Source organism: Sus scrofa, chromosome 4 (assembly GCF_054392235.1).
Source record: "Sus scrofa isolate SSC_HxYL_T2T_F1_AM1 chromosome 4, Sscrofa_HxYL_maternal_Yorkshire_Landrace_v2.0, whole genome shotgun sequence".
NCBI classification, from domain to species: Eukaryota; Metazoa; Chordata; class Mammalia; order Artiodactyla; family Suidae; genus Sus; species Sus scrofa.
In genome coordinates, this window is record NC_139386.1 from 110834982 (window position 1) to 110855724 (window position 20743).

Below are 20743 nucleotides of genomic sequence, written 5' to 3' on the forward strand. Positions count from 1 at the left end.
ACCAAAGGAGCCCAAAGTTTATTAAACAAAATAAGCACTGGATCTATATAAAATATATTTGGAATGAAGTCACAAAGCATGTGCCTTTACCTTCAATTCATCACTATCTAAACATCTGGCTTCTTAATCTTCACTCCAAACTTAAAAAGAGAAGTAATTCACTTTTTTCAAGCTAATTCTGACCATTGTTCTAGATCTCAACATTCCCACCTCCTCTAAGACTTCGGTTGCTATATTACTAATACACACAATGACTCTCTGCAGAGGAATCTTTAATTTCCCCCACCCCATCTAAACATCTATTTGAATACAAAACAAAAATATCCAATTGACCTTTCTGCCCTTTTCATACTATTGTCAAATTTCCTACTTTGTTTTGTAACCAAATTCCTGTTTGTTGTCTTCTATAGTTCTTTCTTAATCCCATGAAAAACTAATACCTATCTCCATTAATAAAATTATGATCTCAAAGATCACCAATAGTCATTCCACGGTACAATTCTTATCATTGTGGAACTTTTGACATTTGATACTATTAGCCCTCTCTTTACTTATCTTCCTTCAATTTTCAAAACCTTGTATTATTAAGATTTCCTGTTTCCTACCTCTTGCTCTTGTTTTCTTTGCCAACACCCTTCCTTCTTGTCACCCTAAATAACAATGATTTATAATGCTTTTCTTTCTATACTTCCATGAATTCAACACTAGGCTAATGAATTAGAAAAACTTTCAGCTCAACTCTCCTGTTTTTCGTTTCTTAAATTTTTAAAACACCTACAAAGTTCCCAAATGAGTCTGGTTGTCACTAAAATTTTTTATATCTGAAACACTGTCTTCCCTCACTCTTAAGAGTTATTAATTATTAGACATATGATAGATTAACTGAAAAGTCCAGACTGTACATTAAAAACAAATAAAAAATTGTAATAATTACCCAGTTTCTAAGAAAGTCTCTAAGAAAACTCAACAAAATAAGAAATGCCAATGGAGGAGTTCCCACCGTGGCACAGTGGAAATGAATCTGACTAGGAAACATGAGGTTGCGGGTTTGATCCCTGGCCTTGCTTATTAGTGGGTTAAAGATCTGGCGTTGCTGTGGCTGTGGTGCAGGCTGGCAGCTACGGCTCCGATTGGACCCCTAGCCTGGGAACCTCCATATGCCACGGGAGCAGCCCTAAAAAAGACAAAAAATAAAATAAAATAAAAGGAGTTCCTGTCGTGGCTCAATGGAAAATGAACCTGACTAGTATCCATGAGGAGGTGGGTTTGATCCCAGGCCTCGCTCAGTGGGTTAAGGATCTGGCATTGCCATGAGCTGTGGTGTAGGTCACAGACACAGCTTGGATCCCACACTGCCTGTGGTGAAGACTGGCAGCTACTGCTCCAATTCCACCCCTAGCCAGGGAACCTCCATATATTGAGGGTGTGGCCTTAAAAAAAAAAAAGAGAGAGAGAGAGAGAAATGCCAGTAGAGAGTATAAAAGAAAAACCTGTCACATGCAAAACTTAACTACAAAGTTTCATTTTAGGTAAAAGTAGTTAATTTTTTAAAACTCAAGGATTGGTTAAAACATAGTGGGCTGTGGAGTTTCCATCGTGGCTCAGTGGTTAACGAATCCGACTAGGAACCATGAGGTTGCGGGTTCAATCCCTGACCTTGCTCAGTGGGATAAGGATCCAGCGTTGCCATGAGCTGTGGTGTAGGTCGCAGACACAGCTCGCACCCTGAGTTGCTGTGGCTCTGGCGTAGGCCGGCAGCTACAGCTCTGATTAGACCCCTAGGCTCAGAACCTCCATGTGCCATGGGAGTGGCCCTAGAAAAGCCAAAAAAATAAATAAGATAGTGGGCTCTCTCTCACCACCAATCCTATAAAATTTTTAAAAAGAAAAAAACATACATATAAATATTAACAAAACCAGACAGCCTAGCATTAATAAATCAAAGAGTTGAGGGATTCTTAGGGGTTGAGATGGGGAGAACTCATATTAATTTAATAAGGCTATGTGAACAACTAGACAAGGTAACCTCCTCACCACATAGTACACCTAAGATTAAATCAAGGATTCTGGGAATTGGAGCCAAAGGGACATGGCACTGCCCCTAACTGCTCATAATCTCTAAGCAAGATAAGTATTCCCTATACCCAAAAGACAATCTACCAAGTCCACCCTTCCATACAGCACCTCCCATCTCTCCCCACAATCAGAAGAATCAGATTATAATATACACACGGATAAATATGGATTCTCAAATATTGAGAGGAGTAAACAATCAAGAATCAACTATTAGGAGTTGCTGCTGTGGCTCTGTGAGTTAAGAACCCAACATAGTCTCCATGAAGACATGGGTTTGATCCCTGGCCTCACACAGTGGGTTAAGGATCTGGTGTTGCTGCAAGCTGCAGTGAATGTTGCACCGGCTCAGATCCGGTGTTGCTGTGGCCGTGGCACAGGCCAGCAGCTGTACCTTAAATTGGCCCCCTAGCCCAGGAGCTTCCATGTGACACAGATGCGGCCATACAAAAAAAAAAAAAAAAAAATCAACAGTGAAGAAAAGTACACCCATGAAAGAGGCATCAAATTCAATTAAGAGAATTAAAATAGAATTCAAGGGGAAAAAATAATAGAAGCAGATATTTTGCTAAGTGTAGTATATTCCAACAGGATACTATATTCACAAGATAAATTAGCTAGAGCCCAGGAGTTCCCTTCATGGCTCAATGGTTAATGAACCAAACTAGGATCCATGAGAATGCGGGTTTGATCTCTAGCCTTGCTCAGTGGGTTAAGGATGCGGCACTGCCTTGAGCTGTGGTGTAGATTGCAGAGGCAGCTCAGATCCCACGTTGCTGTGGCTGTGGCACAGGCCAGCAGCTACAGCTCCGATTAGACCCCTAGCCTGGGAACCTCCATATGCCATGGGCGTGGCCCTAAAATAGCAAAAAAAAAAAAAAGAAAATTAGCTAGACCCCTTGAACATTTAAAATTAGATAACCAAAATTTTTAAAATAGTGAAATAAACATACCTCAAGATTGGCTTAGGGAGTTCCTGTTGCGGCTCAGTGGAAACAAATTTAACTAGTATCCATGAGGACACAGGTTCAATCCCTTCCCTTGCTCAGTGGGTTAAAGATCCAGCATTGCCATGAACTGTGGTATAGGTCACAGATGAGGCTTGGATCTGACGCCGCTATGGCTATGGCACAGACCAGCAGTACAGCTCCAATTTGACCCCCAGACTAGGAACTTCGTATGCACCAAAGACCAAAAAAAAAAAAGATTGAATTAGGAGAGAGAATACACACAAAAAAAATTTCCCCAAATTCTGCAAAAATAGAGTTCCCTTTGTAGCTCAGCAGTTGGCAAATCCAACTAGGATCCATAAGGATGCAGGTACAATCCCCAGCCTTGATCAGTGGGTTAAGGATCCAACATTGCCATAAGTTGTTGTGTAGGTCTCAGACACGGCTCAGATGCTACATTACTGTGGCTGTGGCATAGGCCCAATTAGACCCCTAGCCTAGGGACTTGCATATGCCGTGGGCGAAACCCTAAAAAGACAAAAAAAAAAAAAAAAAAAGGGAGAGATAGAGAGAACTAGAAAGTGGAAAGTATAAGAGAAAAAAATTTAAACATGAAGGATCAATTAAGAATTTGCAAAATCCAGAGTTTCTGTTGCGGCTCAGTGGTTAACGAATCCAACTAGGAACCATGAGGTTGTGGGTTCGATCCCTGGCCTTGCTCAGTGGGTTAATGATCTGGCGTTGCTGTGAGCTGTGGTGTAAGTCAAAGATGTGGCTCAGATCCTGAGTTGCTTTGGCTGTGGCATAGGCTGCAGGCTACAGGCTACAGCTCCGATTAGACCCCTAGCCTGGGAACCTCCATATGCCTTGGGAGTGGCCCTAGAATAGGCAAAAAGACCAAAAAAAAAAAAAAAAAAAGAATTTGCAAAATCCACCTATCAGAACTTGAAGAGAGACAAAGAAAGAAAGAGAGAGAAAGGTAGAGAAAATAATAACACTAGAAGGAAGAAAAAAAAGAAAAATTTTCAGAGCTGAAGCCAGACAAGATATCCTCAATTAATGGGCTCACCAAATGCTAGCATAAGTTTGATATGATTCCATTTTTAAAAGATATTCTTTCACACTTATACCACTCAAAGAGCCGCCAATCTGATTTTTCTACTTCTAATTTTTCCTCACTACCAACACTCCTTTTCCAACATCAAATTTATCTTCCATACAGAAGTTACAGTGATCCTTTAAAATGTAAACAAGATCATGTCATTCCTCTACTTAAAATCTTTCAGTGGTGTTCCTTTGCTGTTAGAATAAAATAAAAATTCCTTTCCTTGACCCTATTTGATTTGGTCCTTATCATCCCCTACTTACTTCATTCTTCTTTCCATATTGTTTCTTATACTCAGTCACAAAGGCTTTCATTCAGTCATATGAATTGAACAAGCTCTTTCATACCTCAGAGCATTTCCACATGCTTTTCCTCTTTGATTGAAATGCTCTCTCCAACTCACATGCTTTACCCTTAACTAAATCTCACTTATGAGGGTCTCAGTTTAAGGCCAACCTTGATCACCAAATCTAAATCAGGCCTTATTATTTTTTATATAGATAGATAGATAGATAGATAGATAGATAGATAGATAGATAGCATTTTAAGGCCACACCCATGGCATATGGAGGCTCCCAGGGGTTAAATCGGAGTTACAGCTACAGCCACAGCACAGCAATGCAGGATATGAGCTGCGTCTATGACCTACACCACAGCTCACCACAGTGCCGGATCTCCAATCCACTGAGGGAGGCCACGGACTGAACCCGCATCGTCAAGGATACTGGTCAGATTCATTTCTGCTGTGCCATGATAGGAACTCCTCCAGTTTTCTATATTTTGTAATTTTCATTTCTTTCATAGCACTTATCTCAATTTGATTATTCATTTTATGTCCCACAAGTAGAGTGCAAAATCTGGTAAGAACAAAGACCACATAGTTATGTTCCTAATTTTATATCCAAAGCTAAATGAGAAATAAACATCTAGGTATTAATTTGATATAACTTTTTAGGGCCATGCCTGCAGTATATCAAAGTTCCCAGGCTAGGGGTCAAATCAGAGTTGCAGCTGCCAGCCTATATCACAGCCATAGCATCACCAGATGTGAGCCAAATTTGCAACCTACACTGCAGCTCATGTCAACACCAGACCCTTAACCCACTGAGTGAGGCCAAGGATTGAACCTACATCCTCATGGATACTAGTCGGGTTCTTAAACCACTGAGGCGCAATGGGAACACCCCACTGTAATATCTATCTTATAACCAAAGATGAAGCAGTAGAAAAAACTAGAGGGAGAATCTGTTACATAAGCAGAGTGAAAATAAATATGGATACAGATTTAGAAGAAAAACCATAGGAGTAAAACCTGTTTAGAGCTATATTAAATGAATTAAATATAGGAGACACATAAACAAGCAAAGCAAATTGTACCAAGTAAAGAAACTGAGAAAAAAATTACTGACAAAGATTCTGTATTTACAGCTGGTTTTAACTTATTTAATATGCACTACCTCATTCTTTAAATGAACAATGAAAAGACAGCTGATATTTAGAGTTTGAACTTAGGCAATTAGATGGCTCTTAAATTTGCAACACAGTACAATCACATTTGTATTTAAGGAACATGCTAGCTTAAATGCTGAAAATGAGCAAAAGGTAAACAACACTAGAAACAAAAAACTGATTCTGAAGATAGTGCAATTACTTCTGGCCAGAGATCTAATCTGATCCCAACCTAATGTTAAGCTAGAAGGGGTAGAGCAAGCTATATCTGAGTAGTGCATAGAAAAAAAGTGATCTTAGGATAAGTCAATGGGATAGCTGAGGGAAAAATGGAGGCATACTCTAACCAAGATATAAGCTAAGAAAATACCAGCAAGGAAGAATGCAAAGTGTAGCCAGGAAACAAAAGCAGTAAGAATGAGGGCTATTGCAATTAAGAAAGAAGGATATGAATGAAAGCCAAAGCAACAGAAGCCTAGTAAATACAAAAAGGGATAAACAAAGACAAGGACAAATGAGGGAAATTGGAAACATGTTTTGATGATTAATCTGTCATATACAATTTGTGTTCCATTATGTTACTCATTGCATCCGTCTGCTAGGCTAAGAGAATGTGCATAAAACTCTAAAAACCAGGAGAGGAAATGAGGACTTGAACTGTTCAAGGTCAATGAAGAAAAGGGGGAGGATTTAAGAGATATTTTAAGAGTTAGAAACTCTTGGGAGTTCCCTTTGCGGCTCAGCCATTCAAGAACGTGACTAGGATCCATGAGGATGCGGGTTCAATCCCTGGCCTTGCTCAGTGGATTAAGGATCCAACATTGCCGTGAGCTGTAGTGCAGGTCACAGACACGGCTCAGATCCCACATTGCTGTGGCTGTGGGCGGCGTAGGCCGGCAGCTGTAGCTCCTATTAGACCCCTAGCCTGGGAACTTTCACAGGCTGAGGGTATGACCCCAAAAAGGGAAAAAAAAAAAATTAGAAACTCTTAAATTAGTTACATTTTTAGAAACAGCAGCATTGGATAACCAATCATAAGTTAAGTGAAAGATAAGGGAGAAAGATTTTTTGATTTTGAAAACTATACTATTAACTAAAAAGGAAATAAACTGAGTACTTACATCATTGTTAATGATACTCTCCTACACATAATACTTTGCACACTCTATCATTCTCTACAACTACCCAAAGCCTGTCTATACCCTAATGTCTACTTTTAAAATTTACTTCTTCCATAAAGACTTTTTCAGCTCTGCAGTCCACATCGATACCTTTAACTTCCTCTTGTTATCAGCATTAACACATTTCCATCAATATGAAATCTGTGAGCATTCACCCCAAATGTACAAATATATACAATACAAATTTTGTACAAATATTTGTATAAATACATGCTTATATTTTATACAAATTTATAAAATATAACTATGTGTATTATATAATTGTACTATATGTATTGTATTATCATTATAAAACATATGTACAGCATAGAAATAAACAGAAATAGAAGTCCTTTATACTAAATAGAATTCTTGCTCCTCTAATTTTGAAAACATTGCTCCTAATCATTTTGTGTCTAAACTTTCTCCTACAATCATTAGAAATTTCTCAAGAACACAGTATTTCACATCTTGTATGTTTCCACAACATCTAAGGAATGCTAACAAACACACATAGAACTGTTTGACAGTTTTAGAATTCCTTATCCAAACTTCTTCTTCTTTTTTTTTTTTTTTTTTTTTGTCTTTTTTGCTATTTCTTGGGCCGCTCCCACGACATATGGAGGTTCCCAGGCTAGGGGTCTAATCGGAGCTGTAGCCACCGGCCTACGCCAGAGTCACAGCAACGCAGGATCCGAGCCGCGTCTGCAACCTACACCACAGCTCACGGCAACGCCGGATCGTCAACCCACTGAGCAAGGGCAGGGACTGAACCCGCAACCTCATGGTTCCTAGTCAGATTCGTCAACCACTGCACCACAACGGGAACTCCCCAAACTTCTTATATTGCTCTTAGTACTAAGAGAAAAATCATATCATGCATTTTTTTAATATAACAATAACAGCCACTTATATTCAATATCAGATTGAATTGTTATAAATAAATATCCATTAAAGATATTTTATGGACTGAAATAACTCCTAAGTCTACAACATTCAATTAAACTAATTCTAAAGAACACAGTTATATGCAGTGATTTAAAGCGGTATGTTATGCTCTTAAAAAAGATTTAAAAATTGGGTAAAAATACATTTATAATCATTCTAATATAAAATCATACTAAAAAGTATTTCCTTTTTTTTTTTTTTCTTTTTGCTATTTCTTGGGCCGATCCCACAGCATGTGGAGGTTCCCAGGCTAGAGGTCAAATCGGAGCTGTAGCCACCAGCCTACACCAGAGCCACAGCAACGCGGGATCCAAGCCACGTCTGCAACCTACACCACAGCTCACAGCAAAGTCAGATCCTTAACCCACTGAGCAAGGGCAGGGATCAAACCCGCAACCTCATGGTTCCTAGTCGGATTCGTTAACCACTGAGCCACAATGGGAACTCCCTAAAAAGTATTTCTTAAAAAATAAAGCACAACACTGCAAATCGACTATAATAAAAAAGCAAATAAACCTGTAATGAATAAAAAAATAAAATATTTACCACTGGACAGTACAATTTTGGATGTCCAAAAGTTAGTCTAGTCTATAGTGGAAATTAAGCATTGCAAAAGGAAAATCGTAAATAGAGTTTCAAAATATAACCAAACATCCTAACAAGGCACTATAATTTCTAATCATTTTAATTATATAAGTATTCAAAGCTAATAATAAAGATTAATGAAAATTAGAGATTTATAGAAAAACACCTGCCAATCCATGAATTTTTTATTTATTTACTTATTTATTTTGCTTTATAGGGCCGCACCTGCAGCATATGGAGGTTCCCAGGCTAGGGGTTGCATCGGAGCTACAGCTGCAGGCCTGTGCTACAGCCACAGCAATGCCAGATCTGAGCCAAGTCTGTGACAGGAACTCCTGAATAATTTTAATTTATGAAAATAATATTTATTTTGAGTTCCCGCTGTGACACGACGGAAATGAATCCAACTAGTATCCATGAGGATGTGGGTTCCATTCCTGGCCCTGCTCAATGGGTTGGGTATTTGGCATTGCCATGAGCTATGCTATAAGTCACAGACTGGGCTCAGATCTGGCATGGCTGTGGCTGTGGCACAGGCTGGCAGCTGTAGCTCCGATTTGACCCCTAGCCTGAGAATTTCCATATGCCACAGGTGCAGTCCTAAAAAGCAAAAAAAAAAAATTAATTTCTTTAACCAAAATTCAGGGAAAAAAGGCTTTCATATCTTTATAAATCTCCGCAATTGTAGATATGAAACTTTATAAATATGAAACATAGAGTTATTAGGATTACTAACTCTATGGTCATAAATTCACAAAACAACTACAAAATTTCTTTCTTTTGGCCATAAAAGTTGAATATTAAAAACACTATATGATAAAATCAGGTTATTTTCCTATAATCAGTTTATAAGCCAACATGACTAACCCTGAAATTTTAAAATTCAGTTAAAATATGGGAGTTCCCTTCATGGCTCAATGGTTAATGAACCCAACTAGGATCAGTGAGGATGCAGATCCAATCCTTGGCCTTGCTCAGTGGGTTAAGGATCTGGCATTTGCCACGAGCTGTGGTGTAGGCTTCAGACGTGGCTCGGATCCCATGTTGCTATGGCTGTGGTGTAAGCTGGTGGCTACAGCTCTGATTCGACTCCTAGCCTGGGAACCTCTACATGCACAGGTGCAACCCTAACATAGCAAAATAAATTAATTAAATTAAATATAACAGACATTTCCCACTAAGAATTATTATTAAGGCCTCCAAATCCTAAAATAAGAAAAAAGACTGCAAAAACATCACTTAGGCTCCTTACACTTCTAGATATCCCTGAGCTGCATAATGAAAGTGAATAGTCTTTTTTAAGTTCTTTGCAGCTGCCGGCCTACACCACAGCAATGCCAGATCTGAGCCGCATCTGCGACCTACACCACAGCTCATGGCAACACTGGATCCTTAACCCACTGAGCAAGGCCAGGGATAAAATCTGGGTCCACATGGATACTAGTCAGATTCGTTTCTGCTGAGCCACAAGGGGAACTCCATCTATTTTAAGATTTAAATTTTATATCTTTGAAAAGTCAAATAAAAAGTTATCAGATAATCATTATTGGTAAATAACAGAAACTATATTTTATTCTGAAATAATGTTGATGGTTTTATAACTGGCTAATATCATCATTTGCACATGTTATTCTCTAAATCTTACCCAGTTCACATGCTTTCTTCTGAAGTTCCATGGTAAGTACTTTCAATTCATCTTCACTTTTTTCCAATCTTGTAAAATATATTAGTTCACAATGTAAAATATTCTTTTAGTCAGAATTCATCTAATAACTAAAACTGGCACAATTTAGCAATGATATATTGTAACATAGATTTACTTATTCAGTAATTACACTGAAATTACAATTTTTTGATTTAACTGTGTCAGATAGTGTAACATTTCAAAACAAGATATTAATATTATACATACATAGTAGTATATTAATTATATCTACATAAGACCTTAAAGCTCACTATCATGATTTATCTCTTAGCTATTGATGGTAATCAAATTAATGTATTCTAAAACTTAGAAAGAGACTGAGTATGTAACTACTTTATACCAAATTCTGCCTTAGGAACAATATAAATATGAGAACTGCAATATTTGCTTCACTCCTCTAGACTTCCGTTTCTTCATCTATAAAACTGAAGTAATTGGAACAGATGATATCTAAGGTCGCTTACATCTTAAAATCTGAAAATCACCTAGAGAGAACATATAAGGTTAGCTGAACTAGAAAATTTAGATTTTCTTCCTTCACCATATACAATCAATAGAAAAGAAATTCTGCTAGGCACAGACCATGACTTCAGGGAGGTTTGTTCCTTTCTTTCACACTCCAGACTTAATTAACCCATACACCAATGGGACCTAAATAATTACCTAGGCCTCATAACACAGCTTTATATAAATATTTCCTTAATACAAAGTAGTAAAAAACAGAGCAAGTTTTTAACTCAAGTTTTAGAGAAACTATTTAGATAAAATGCAAATGAGTTATTTTATATTTATTTATATTCATTAATCCATCAATTTAACAAAAACTTTTGAGTAACTAACTCTGTACCAGGCAAGTGGCTAAATTTATAAATCAGAAAAGAAGTTACAGACCCCAGTAAAACAAACCAAGAGCCTAAGTTATTTCTATACAATAATCCACAGTTTAATCAAATGTGTCACATCACTGCATCAGCCCTTATGAGAGTCTCCATATTGCTTAACTCTATGAAAAGCATGCATGAGAACTATCCTAGAGAATATGCACTATTTTTTCCTAAGAAAACTGCTTCCCGAAAACAAACTCTTAAAATGTTTCCACTACATTCATAAAAAAGAAACTTGATTATAGATACTCTAGAAATTATTGAATACTAGAAGTAAACTGTTTTTATTCAACTATCAGAAGTATTTTTACCTTTGTTGTTCTGTTGTCAATAATTCTTTCAAGTTGCAGATAGTAGTATTAAGCTCAGTAACCACAAATGAATGGGAAGCTTTAGCTTTATTAAATTCTTCCATTTGAGCTTCTTTTTCTCCAGTGAGCTGATATATTTTTTTTGTTGCTATTTGTAAATCTTCCTCAAAAGCCTTTTGAGTACCCTAAATGAAATAAAGTACAAACAAAATTTATAAACAAAGGGCCTTAAGAAAAAGGCTGAATTCATTCACTTTCTATAATGTGCTGCCTCTCCCTCCATTTCTCCTTATCCTTCACCCTCCCCTCTACTCCATTACCAATCTGGAATGCCCCATCACTACTCTTAATTCACCATTCTTTCAAAGCCCAACTATAGTCCAAATCTCTCCATGGAGTCTTTTTAACCAATCTAGCCCATAATGTTCTTTCAATTCTTAACTACTGTAGAATTTTTGCCTGAATCATGTCTGTACCTAGCAAAGACTTGTATTTTAGTTATACTTTTGATGTGTTATCAAATGTCTCTAATTAAACTATAAGCATTTTGCAGACTTGGATTGTATCTTCTCTATTTGAAGCTTCAGGTCCTTGTACATAGTATTAGCATTCAATAAATATTTGTTGACTGATTGATGGTATGAGAATTACCACACACAAATCAGTTTTTAAACCATACCACACTTCTTTGCAAAGATATTTTAATATCTTCGAGTTCTGATGTCAAATGATCTTGCTTCTCATTTGATTCTTTTAAGTTTTCATTCTGTAATTCTAAAAGAGAAAGTTGAACATAGGTAGTACTTAATAGAAAATACCAAGAAAACAAATTATTTGTAACAATTACTTTTTCCTCTATTAAAAAACCCCAAAATGAGGGAGAATTCTGCAACTATAGACGCACTGGTATTGGTCATCATAGACTTTTATTGACTTTTCAAGACTGTTATCACCCAAGCACTCAAAGATGAATATATAAAAACTTTTGTTACTACATTTTTATTCATCACTAAACATTGGAAACAATTTAAATATCCCATAGGAGAGAGAATTATGGTGATATATGCATACAATGGGTATACCATGTAGAAACTGTAAATGATGATACAGGTGTTTATTTATTTATTACTAATTTGGATATTCATACAATGACATAGAATAAAAACAAGTTAAAAGCAGTGTTTATATAACTAGCTCATGTGAAAGGAAAGAATACACATAAAAATTTCAAAAGTAATTTATCTCCTAATGGTGAAATTATTCTTGATTTTACTTTTTATTTCCTATCTTGATTTTTCTATATTATTACACTTACTTCATTTAATATTATGAAAAGAGCTATTGACTCCACCTGACAGCTAATATTTACTAAATTCTAAGTGCCAGGTACTAGCCTATATGCTTTATATCTGTGTTTCACTTTTAAACCTCATAAAAACACTATGGGAAAAAAGTTCATGTTCTTTCTCTGTATTCGAATTATTCTCACTCCTTTTACCAGCTATCCAGACTTGGGCATGATACTTAGCCAGTCTGTCTCTACTTTTCTCACATGGAAAATGATATTTATTCATGTACTGAAGGGTTGCTATTAAGATTAAATAAGATGATGCAACTTAAAACACTTTAACCACAGTATCTAGAATATGGTCAACAGATGGCACGGTGTAAACAGAAACTGGACCTTAAAATTCAAGATACTTACAATACAATTGGACAAGCAGACAATCAATCAAAGATAAGTGTTGATGGGTACTCACTGTAAGTTCTGGGAATATACATAGAGGGGGCACCTAAGCCAAATAGGATGAGTAAGGGTTAAAAGTAAGGGAAGACAGACATCAAGGAAAAGTTCAACAAAGGCTTCCAGAAAGTGAGAGCTGAGTTGAAACATTCCAAAGCCAGTAACAATTAACAAGTGTAATAAGAGTTAGAAGAGGAAAGAGAGGTGAAAGAACATAGACAAAGGTAAAATCGAAGAGATAGACTTACACATTCTGGAGTCTAAAAGCATGAAACTTAAAGAACAAGGGAGAAATCACAAAATTAAAACAAGATTTATACAGCCTGCTTCATAAGTCTGGAAAAACAATGAAGGATGTAAGTAACAGAATAATGTCTCAGGTTTATATTTTCAAAAATTCCATTCTTAAAACATGTGTAGAAATGACGTAGTTAGTGACCCTGCCCTGGGGAAAAAAACAGGAAAAGTAGATGTGGAGAGAGGGAAATGATAACTAAAACTGTCCGTTAGGATACTGTTTATTATGGTCTGCTAGTACATGTCCCCTCTGAGAAATCATGTTCATAAACTAGTACTCAGCCACCTATGGGAACTGATTATATGCTGCTTGAATATCCTAAAAATCTCCAAGCCAAAAATTAATTGTAAGTTCTCCTAAGTTTTCTCCCAGGATCCCAGAAACTACAAATATAAATTTTTTTTCAGGAAAAATACACTTCCAATTCAGGCCTGAAACAATTTCCAGAGATGAATTTACATGTTATCACCATCAAGAATCACAAGAGTAATAAATAAAGCACCATGAGCAAAGTCACAAGAATGAACAAAAGACAGACCTGTATTTGACTGCGAGATTGCAGATGTTAGAATTACTGGTGGTGAATTTTAAAAATTAGTATTATATCATTCTTTAAAAACTAAAAGAAGGAAAATGTCCATAAACTACAACTTATCTAGAAATAATATATAAAATTGAAACTGAAAACTCCATTGGAGTAATGGTGAGGTATGCCTTTCAAACGAACATTCCACTAAAAAGGAATAAAAACTCGGGATCAAATATTAAGGGCATTAAAATCATTAAACTCCTGACAAAATAATACGAAATTAATAGTTACAAAGTGAAAAGAAGTTAGAAACCTGGAAAAGTAAGCTAAGCATAAACCTGCTTTTGCCCCAAGGGAATCTGCAGGTTCTGGCAAAGCTGAACTTTGATTTTAAATTATGATGAAGTGAGGAAAAGAAATATGAAAAATCAAAAGACTGTATAGGGCAGAGAGTCCCAGAACTGTACAATAAGCTAGGACAATCATTATATATGGATCAAGCAAATCTGAAGCACAGATTCACATCATCTGAGTGGTCCAAGTAATTCCAAGACATGAAACTGACTTAAAATGACCAGAGCCACCATACACATGGTAAAAGTAAATGGAAATCCTCCAAGGAGGAAGTTAATTTACCTATATACAAGGCAGCCTTATTAAACCTACTAATTTTTTTTCAAGAAAAATAATGAACATGGAGTCAAAGACAAGGCATTCAATAAAACAAAGATTTTGAACAAAAAAAAATGAGAAACAAAAGACAGTATGAGGCACACATTTAAGATAAAAAATTGTCAGAAAGAAACAGCTCTTCTGAGTATATTTAAAGAATAAAAACCCTGAAAATGATAACAGAAAATTTACATAAAGTAGAATAACAGATTTGAAAAGTAAGAATCTTAAAATAAACATCTTAACAACTAAAAATAAAATTGGAAGAGTTCATACTGAATGAGAAACAAACGAAGAGAAGGACAAGGTAAGTCAAAGAAATCACCCAGAATAAGGAATAGAAAGGCAAACTGTGAAACTATGGAAAAGAAATTAAGAGTCACAAAAGATACAGTTATACAGATCAATGAAACAGGATAGAAAGCCCAGAAATAAACCCACACACTTATAGTCAATTAATCTACATACAACAAAGAAGGCAAGAGTATACCATGGACAAAAGATAGTCTCTTTAATAAGTGGTGCTGAGAAAACTAGACAGCTACTGGAAAAAAATGAAATTAGAACATTCTCTAACACCATACACAAAAATAAACTCAAAATGGATTAAAGACCTAAACATGGAGTTCCCGTCGTGGCCCAGTGGTTAACGAATCCGACTAGGAGCCATGAGGTTGATCCCTGGCCTTGTTCAGTGGATTAAGGATCTAGCGTTGATGTTGAGCTGTGGTGTAGGCTGCAGACTTGGCTTGGATCTGGCATTGCTGTGGCTCTGGCTCTGGCATTGCTCTGGCAGTGGCTACAGCTCTAATTAGATCCCTAACCTGGGAACCTCCTTGTGCTGCGAGAGCGGCCCCAGAAAAGGCAAAAAGACAAAAAAAAAAAAAAAGACCTAAACGTAAGACCAGATAGCAAAGGAGGAAAACACAGGCAGAACACTCTTTGACATGAATCACAGCAATATCTTTTTGGATCCAACTCCTAGAGTAATGAAAATAAAAAACAAAATAAACAAATGGGACTAAATAAACTTAAAAGCTCTTGCACAGCAATGGGGAATAGGAGAAAACATTTGCAAACAAAGTGACCAATAAAGGATTAATCTACAAAATACGCTAACAGCTTAATCAATCTCAAAAAAACAAACAACCCAATCAAAAAATAGCATAAGATCTAAATAGACCATTTCTATTTAGATGGCCAAAAAGCACATGAAAAGGTGCTCAACATCACTAGTTATTAGAAAACTGCAAATAAAAACTACAAAGAGGTATCACCTCATACCTGTCAGAATGGCCATCATCAAAAAGTCTACAAACAATAAATGCTAGGGAAGGTGTGGAGAAAGGGGAACCCTCCCCTATACTATAAATGGAAATGTAAATTGGTACAACCACTATGGAGCAGAGTATGGAGTGTCCCTAAAAAACTAAAAATACAGGGAATTCTTCTGTGGTGCTGTGGGTTAAGGAGCTGGCATTGTCACTGTAGCAGCTTGGGTCGCTGCTGTGGTGGAGGTTCGATCCTTGGCTCAGGAACTTCCAGATGCCAAGGGTATGGCCAAAAGAAAAAAAAAAGGAGGGAGTTCCCGTCGGGGCTCAGTGGTTAACGAATCTGACTAGGAACAATGAGGTTGCAGGTTTGATCTCTGGCCTTGCTCAGTGGGTTCAGGATCTGGCGTTCCCGTGAGCTGTGGTGTAGGTCACAGACGCGGCTCAGATCTGGCGTTGCTGTGACTCTGGTGTAGGCTGGTGGCTACAGCTCCAATTGGACCCCTAGCCTGGGAACCTCCATATGCCACGGGTGCGGCCCTAGAAAGACAAAAAGACCAAAAGACCAAGAAAAAAAAAAAGAGAGAGAGAGAGAGAGAGAGAGAGAAAGAATTACCATTTAACCCAGCAATTCCACTGCTGAGCCTATATCTAGAGAAAACCATAATTCAAAAAGATAGATGAGGGAGTTCCCGCTGTGGCTCAGTAGAAAAGAACCTGACTAGTACCGATGAGGGCACAGGTTCAATCCCTGGCTTCCCTCTGTGGGGTAAAGAGCCAGCAGTGCCATGAGCTATGGTGTAGGTCACAAACGGTGACTCAGATTTGGCATTTCTGTGGCTGTGGTGTAGGCTGGCAGCTACACCTCCAATTCGACCCCTAGCCTGGGAACCTCCATATGCCTCAGGTGCAGCCCTTAAATAAAAAAAAGCCAGAAAGATACATGCACCCCAATATTCATAGCAGCACTACGTACAATAGATATGACATGGAAACAACCTAAATGTCCATCAATAGAAGAAGGGATAAAGAAGTTGTTCATGTACACAATGGAATGTTACTCAGGCATAAAAGAAACTGAAATAACACCACTGTAGCAACATGGATGTACTTTCATACTAAGTGATGGAAGTCAGAGAAAGACAAATATTATATGATGTCATTAAATGAGGAATCTAAAAAAGTGTTACAAATGAATTTATTTACAAAACAGAAACCAATTCACAGACTTCAGAAACAAACATACTTATCAAAAGGGAAAGACTGGAGGGAGGGATAAATTAGGAGTTTGGGATTAATATATACATACTACTATATATAAAATAGATAATCAGCAAGGACCTACTGTATAGTGCAGGTAACTCTACTGAGTATTCTATAATAACCTATATGGGACAAAAATCTGAAAAAGAATGGATATATGTATATGTATAACTTAATCACTTTGCTGTACACCTGGAACTAACACAACATTTTAAATTAACTATACTCCAATGTAAAATAAAAATTAAATTGAAAAAAAAAGTAGGATTTCCTGTCATGGCTCAGTGGTTAATGAATCCAACTAGGAACCATGAGGTTGTGGGTTCTATCCCTGGCCTTGTTCAGTGGGTTAAGGATCCAGCGTTGCCGTGAGCTGTGGTGTAGGTCTCAGACTCGGCTTGGATGTGGTGTTGCTGTGGCTCTGGCATAGGCCAGTGGCTACAGCTCCAATTAGACCCCTAGCCTGGGAACCTCTATATGCTGTGGGTGCAGCCCCAGAAAAAGAAAGAAGAGAAGAGGAAAGGAGAGGAGAGGAGAGGGGAGGAGAGGGGAGGGGAGGGGAGGGGAGGGAAGAGGAGGGGAGAGGAGAGGAGAGGAGGGGAGGGGAGAGGAGAGGAGAGGAGAGGAGAGGAGAGGAGAGGAGAGGAGAGGAGAGGAGAGGAGAGGAGAGGAGAAGAGAAGAGAAGAGAAGAGAAGAGAAGAGAAGAGAAGAGAAGAGAAAAAGAAAAGCAATATGATTTTTTTTTTTTTTTGCCTTTTTCTAGGGCTACTCCCACGGCATATGGAGGTTCCCAGTCTAGGGGTCTAATTGGAGCTGTAGCCACCAGCCTACACCAGAGCCACAGAAATGCAGAATCCGAGCCGTGTCTGCAACCTACACCACAGCTCACGGCAATGCCGAATCCTCAACCCACTGAGCAAGGGCAGGGATCGAACCCGCAACCTCATTGTTCCTAGTCGCATTCGTTAACCACTGAGCCATGACGGGAACTCCAAGAAAAGTAACATGATTTTTAATCAGATTTCCCAAAGGAGAGGAAACAAAGAATAGAGCAAATAGATGCTTGAAGAAAAGCAAAAATACAGGATACTAATTTACAGATTCAAGAAGTTGTAAAATAAAATTAAGCATATATCTTAACATATCAATACTGAAAATAGTAAAAAAAAAATCAAGAGGCAAAGAAAATATGAAAAGCCCCAAGAGAAAAGATACCTTATCTTCAAAGGTTCAACAGTTACATTGACCAATGACAAAAAGGAAGCCAATATAAAGCAGGATGATACCTTTAGTGTGCTAAATGAAATTTCCAGGAATAGCATATAGTGTGCCAACTAGAAATAGGTATCATTTAAAACATCCTTTCCACATGAGAAAGGATAAAAAATGTTAACACATAACGAATCCGACTAGGAACCATGAGGTTGCGGGTTCGGTCCCTGCCCTTGCTCAGTGGGTTAAGGATCCAGCGTTGCCGTGAGCTGTGGTGTAGGTTGCAGATGCAGCTCGGATCCTGCATTGCTGTGGCTGTGGTGTAGGCCGGTGGCTACAGCTCCGATTGGACCCCTAGCCTGGGAACCTCCATATGCCGTGGGAGCAGCCTAAGAAATAGCAACAACAACAAAAAGAAAAGACAAAAAGACAAAAAAAAAAAAAAATGCTAACAAATAAAATAGAAGAGAGAGCATCACAAGTATACTCTCACTAAAGGGTATTCTAAATATTCCTCTTCAAGGTAGAAAAGATGATCCAAACAAAAGATTTGAGAATTAAGAGAAATCAAGATCAAGATGGCAGAGTAGGGGGATACAAAACTCAAATCTCCCCAGGAATACAACAAAAATATATCTACATGTGGAGCAATTCTCACTGAAAACTAACTGGGCACTGCCAGAAAAACTTGGACAACCAAAGCTATAAGAAAGATCAACATGGAATCTAATAGGAAAAGAAGAGAAGCAATTAGATTGGGATCTGGGTCCCTGTGAGGAAACACAGAAGAGAAGAACCCTTCTTGGGAGTGAACCACTCAAACCAGTATTAGGCACCCTAGCCCTGGGGTTAATGGCAGGAAGACAAATCTTCTTAACTGCTTAGAAAACCAGTGAGACAGCTGTAAGAAACATAGACTCAACTCATGAAAAGAGCACAACACTTGCTTACTCCTGAAACAAGGTAGAGAAAGCAAATTTAAACTGCATTGGACCATGGCCTGTTTCCCAAGATGTCCATAATGTGCCACCCAGCCTGAGCCAAGTGCCTGCTCAGGTCTCACTTGCTTCAAAATGTAGCTCCACTCTAGGGCAAGGGCTGCTGAAGCCAAGGGGAGTGCTCAGTCATGCAGGACCATGCCGGTATAGATGCAAAAGGGTATGTGAACAGGGAGGAGCAACCATTACCCGCACTTACAGAAGTGATGCATCAGAAGCAGTCCCAGGCTCTGACTGCAAGCTAATACCCCCACAGCTCTGCCTGTTCTACAGCCCAGTTCCATGCTAGAGTGATGGTTGTAGTGGCCAAAGAGAGTACATAGCTATGAGGGACAAAGGCAGCTCAGACCCACACCACCATCTGAATGGGGCAGGGCAGCTATTAACGGTGCTTTGAGAGGCAGTGCATCAAAAGTAGTCAAGACCCTGACTGTGGTCATGAATGCCATGGCCCACACCTAGACCCACACCAAGCACCTGCACCAGTCCCTCTTGCTCCAGCACTGCTCCCCCTGGGGTGAGCATGCCAATACTAGGGGTTGGGGAGGAGAACACATACTTATAAGGAATGGATACAGTTAGGACCCAATCCTTAGGACTTCTGCTTGAACAACTTGGGACCTGAACATACCCTTGCCTCTGCCCCTAATGGGGTGGTGTTGGATACTGAGCAGAGGAGAAAACCCAGAACACACCTGGTTCTGGCTCTAGTCTCTCCATCTATATAGCACTACCTCCTACCAAGGTGACAGCTGCCAACACAAGCTGAGAAAAGACATGACTCACGCTCACATCAGATCGTGCTCTCCACCACAGCCACTGGGCATACACAGATGCGACTATACAAGGATATCACTTCATGACCTCAACAGCTAACTTTCTTACCTAACTATATCGAGCCAAAAAAAAAAAAAATCAGCAAAATGAGTTGATAGATGAATTTGCTTCAACAATATAACAAAACTCCTAAAAAACAACTAATGAAACTAATAAATAATTTATCAGATAAAAGAGTTTAAAGCATTAGTAATAAGACTGCTAAGTGAATTAGAGAAAAGAATAGATGAACACAGTGAGAGTTTTAACAAGATAGGTGTTACAAAAATGTAACAATTTTTACAAGATAGAACCAGTAAAAACTGAAGAATGGAATAACTAAAATGAAAAATATGCTAGGATGATTTAACAAATGATTAGGTGATACATAAGAATGCATAAGTGATCTAGAAGACAGAAAAATGTATCACCCAATCAGAACAACAAAAAGAAAAACAAATTTTTAAAAATGACAATTGTTTAAGGGAACTCTGAGACACAAGTATACCAACATTCACGTTATAGGGGTCCCAGAGGGTCAAGTGAGAGAGAAAGAAGTCAAAAATGTATTTGATGACATGACAGCCGAAAACTACTCAAGCCTAAAGAAAGAACAGATATCCAGGTAGAGAAGCACAGAGGGTCCAAAACAAGACAAACCCAAACCAAGACATATCATGATTAAAATGGCAAAAGTTAAAAATAAGGAGAGAATTCTAAAGGCAGTGATAGAAAAAGAGAGTCACCTACAAGAGAATTTCCATAAGGC

The 20743-nt window shown here is 38.0% G+C and overlaps 1 protein-coding gene across 11 annotated transcripts in view; it reads right to left on the reverse strand.

Moving 5' to 3' along the window:
* Nucleotides 1–20743, reverse strand: part of SYCP1 (synaptonemal complex protein 1) — a 146210-nt gene that overhangs the window by 70123 nt on the left and 55344 nt on the right. For 7 of the 11 annotated variants that reach the window (XM_085023504.1, XM_085023501.1, XM_021090000.2 and 4 more), the window contains exons 13-15: nt 11850–11944; nt 11171–11355; nt 9916–9983 (exon numbers count right to left, since the gene is read on the reverse strand). In XM_085023504.1, coding sequence (XP_084879630.1) covers nt 9916–9983; nt 11171–11355; nt 11850–11944 — 348 coding nt within the window. Of the gene's footprint in view, nt 1–90; nt 545–9915; nt 9984–11170; nt 11356–11849; nt 11945–20743 lie in introns of those variants that run through there. The other 4 variants (XM_085023510.1, XM_085023508.1, XM_085023507.1 and 1 more) reach the window with 3 other exon arrangements.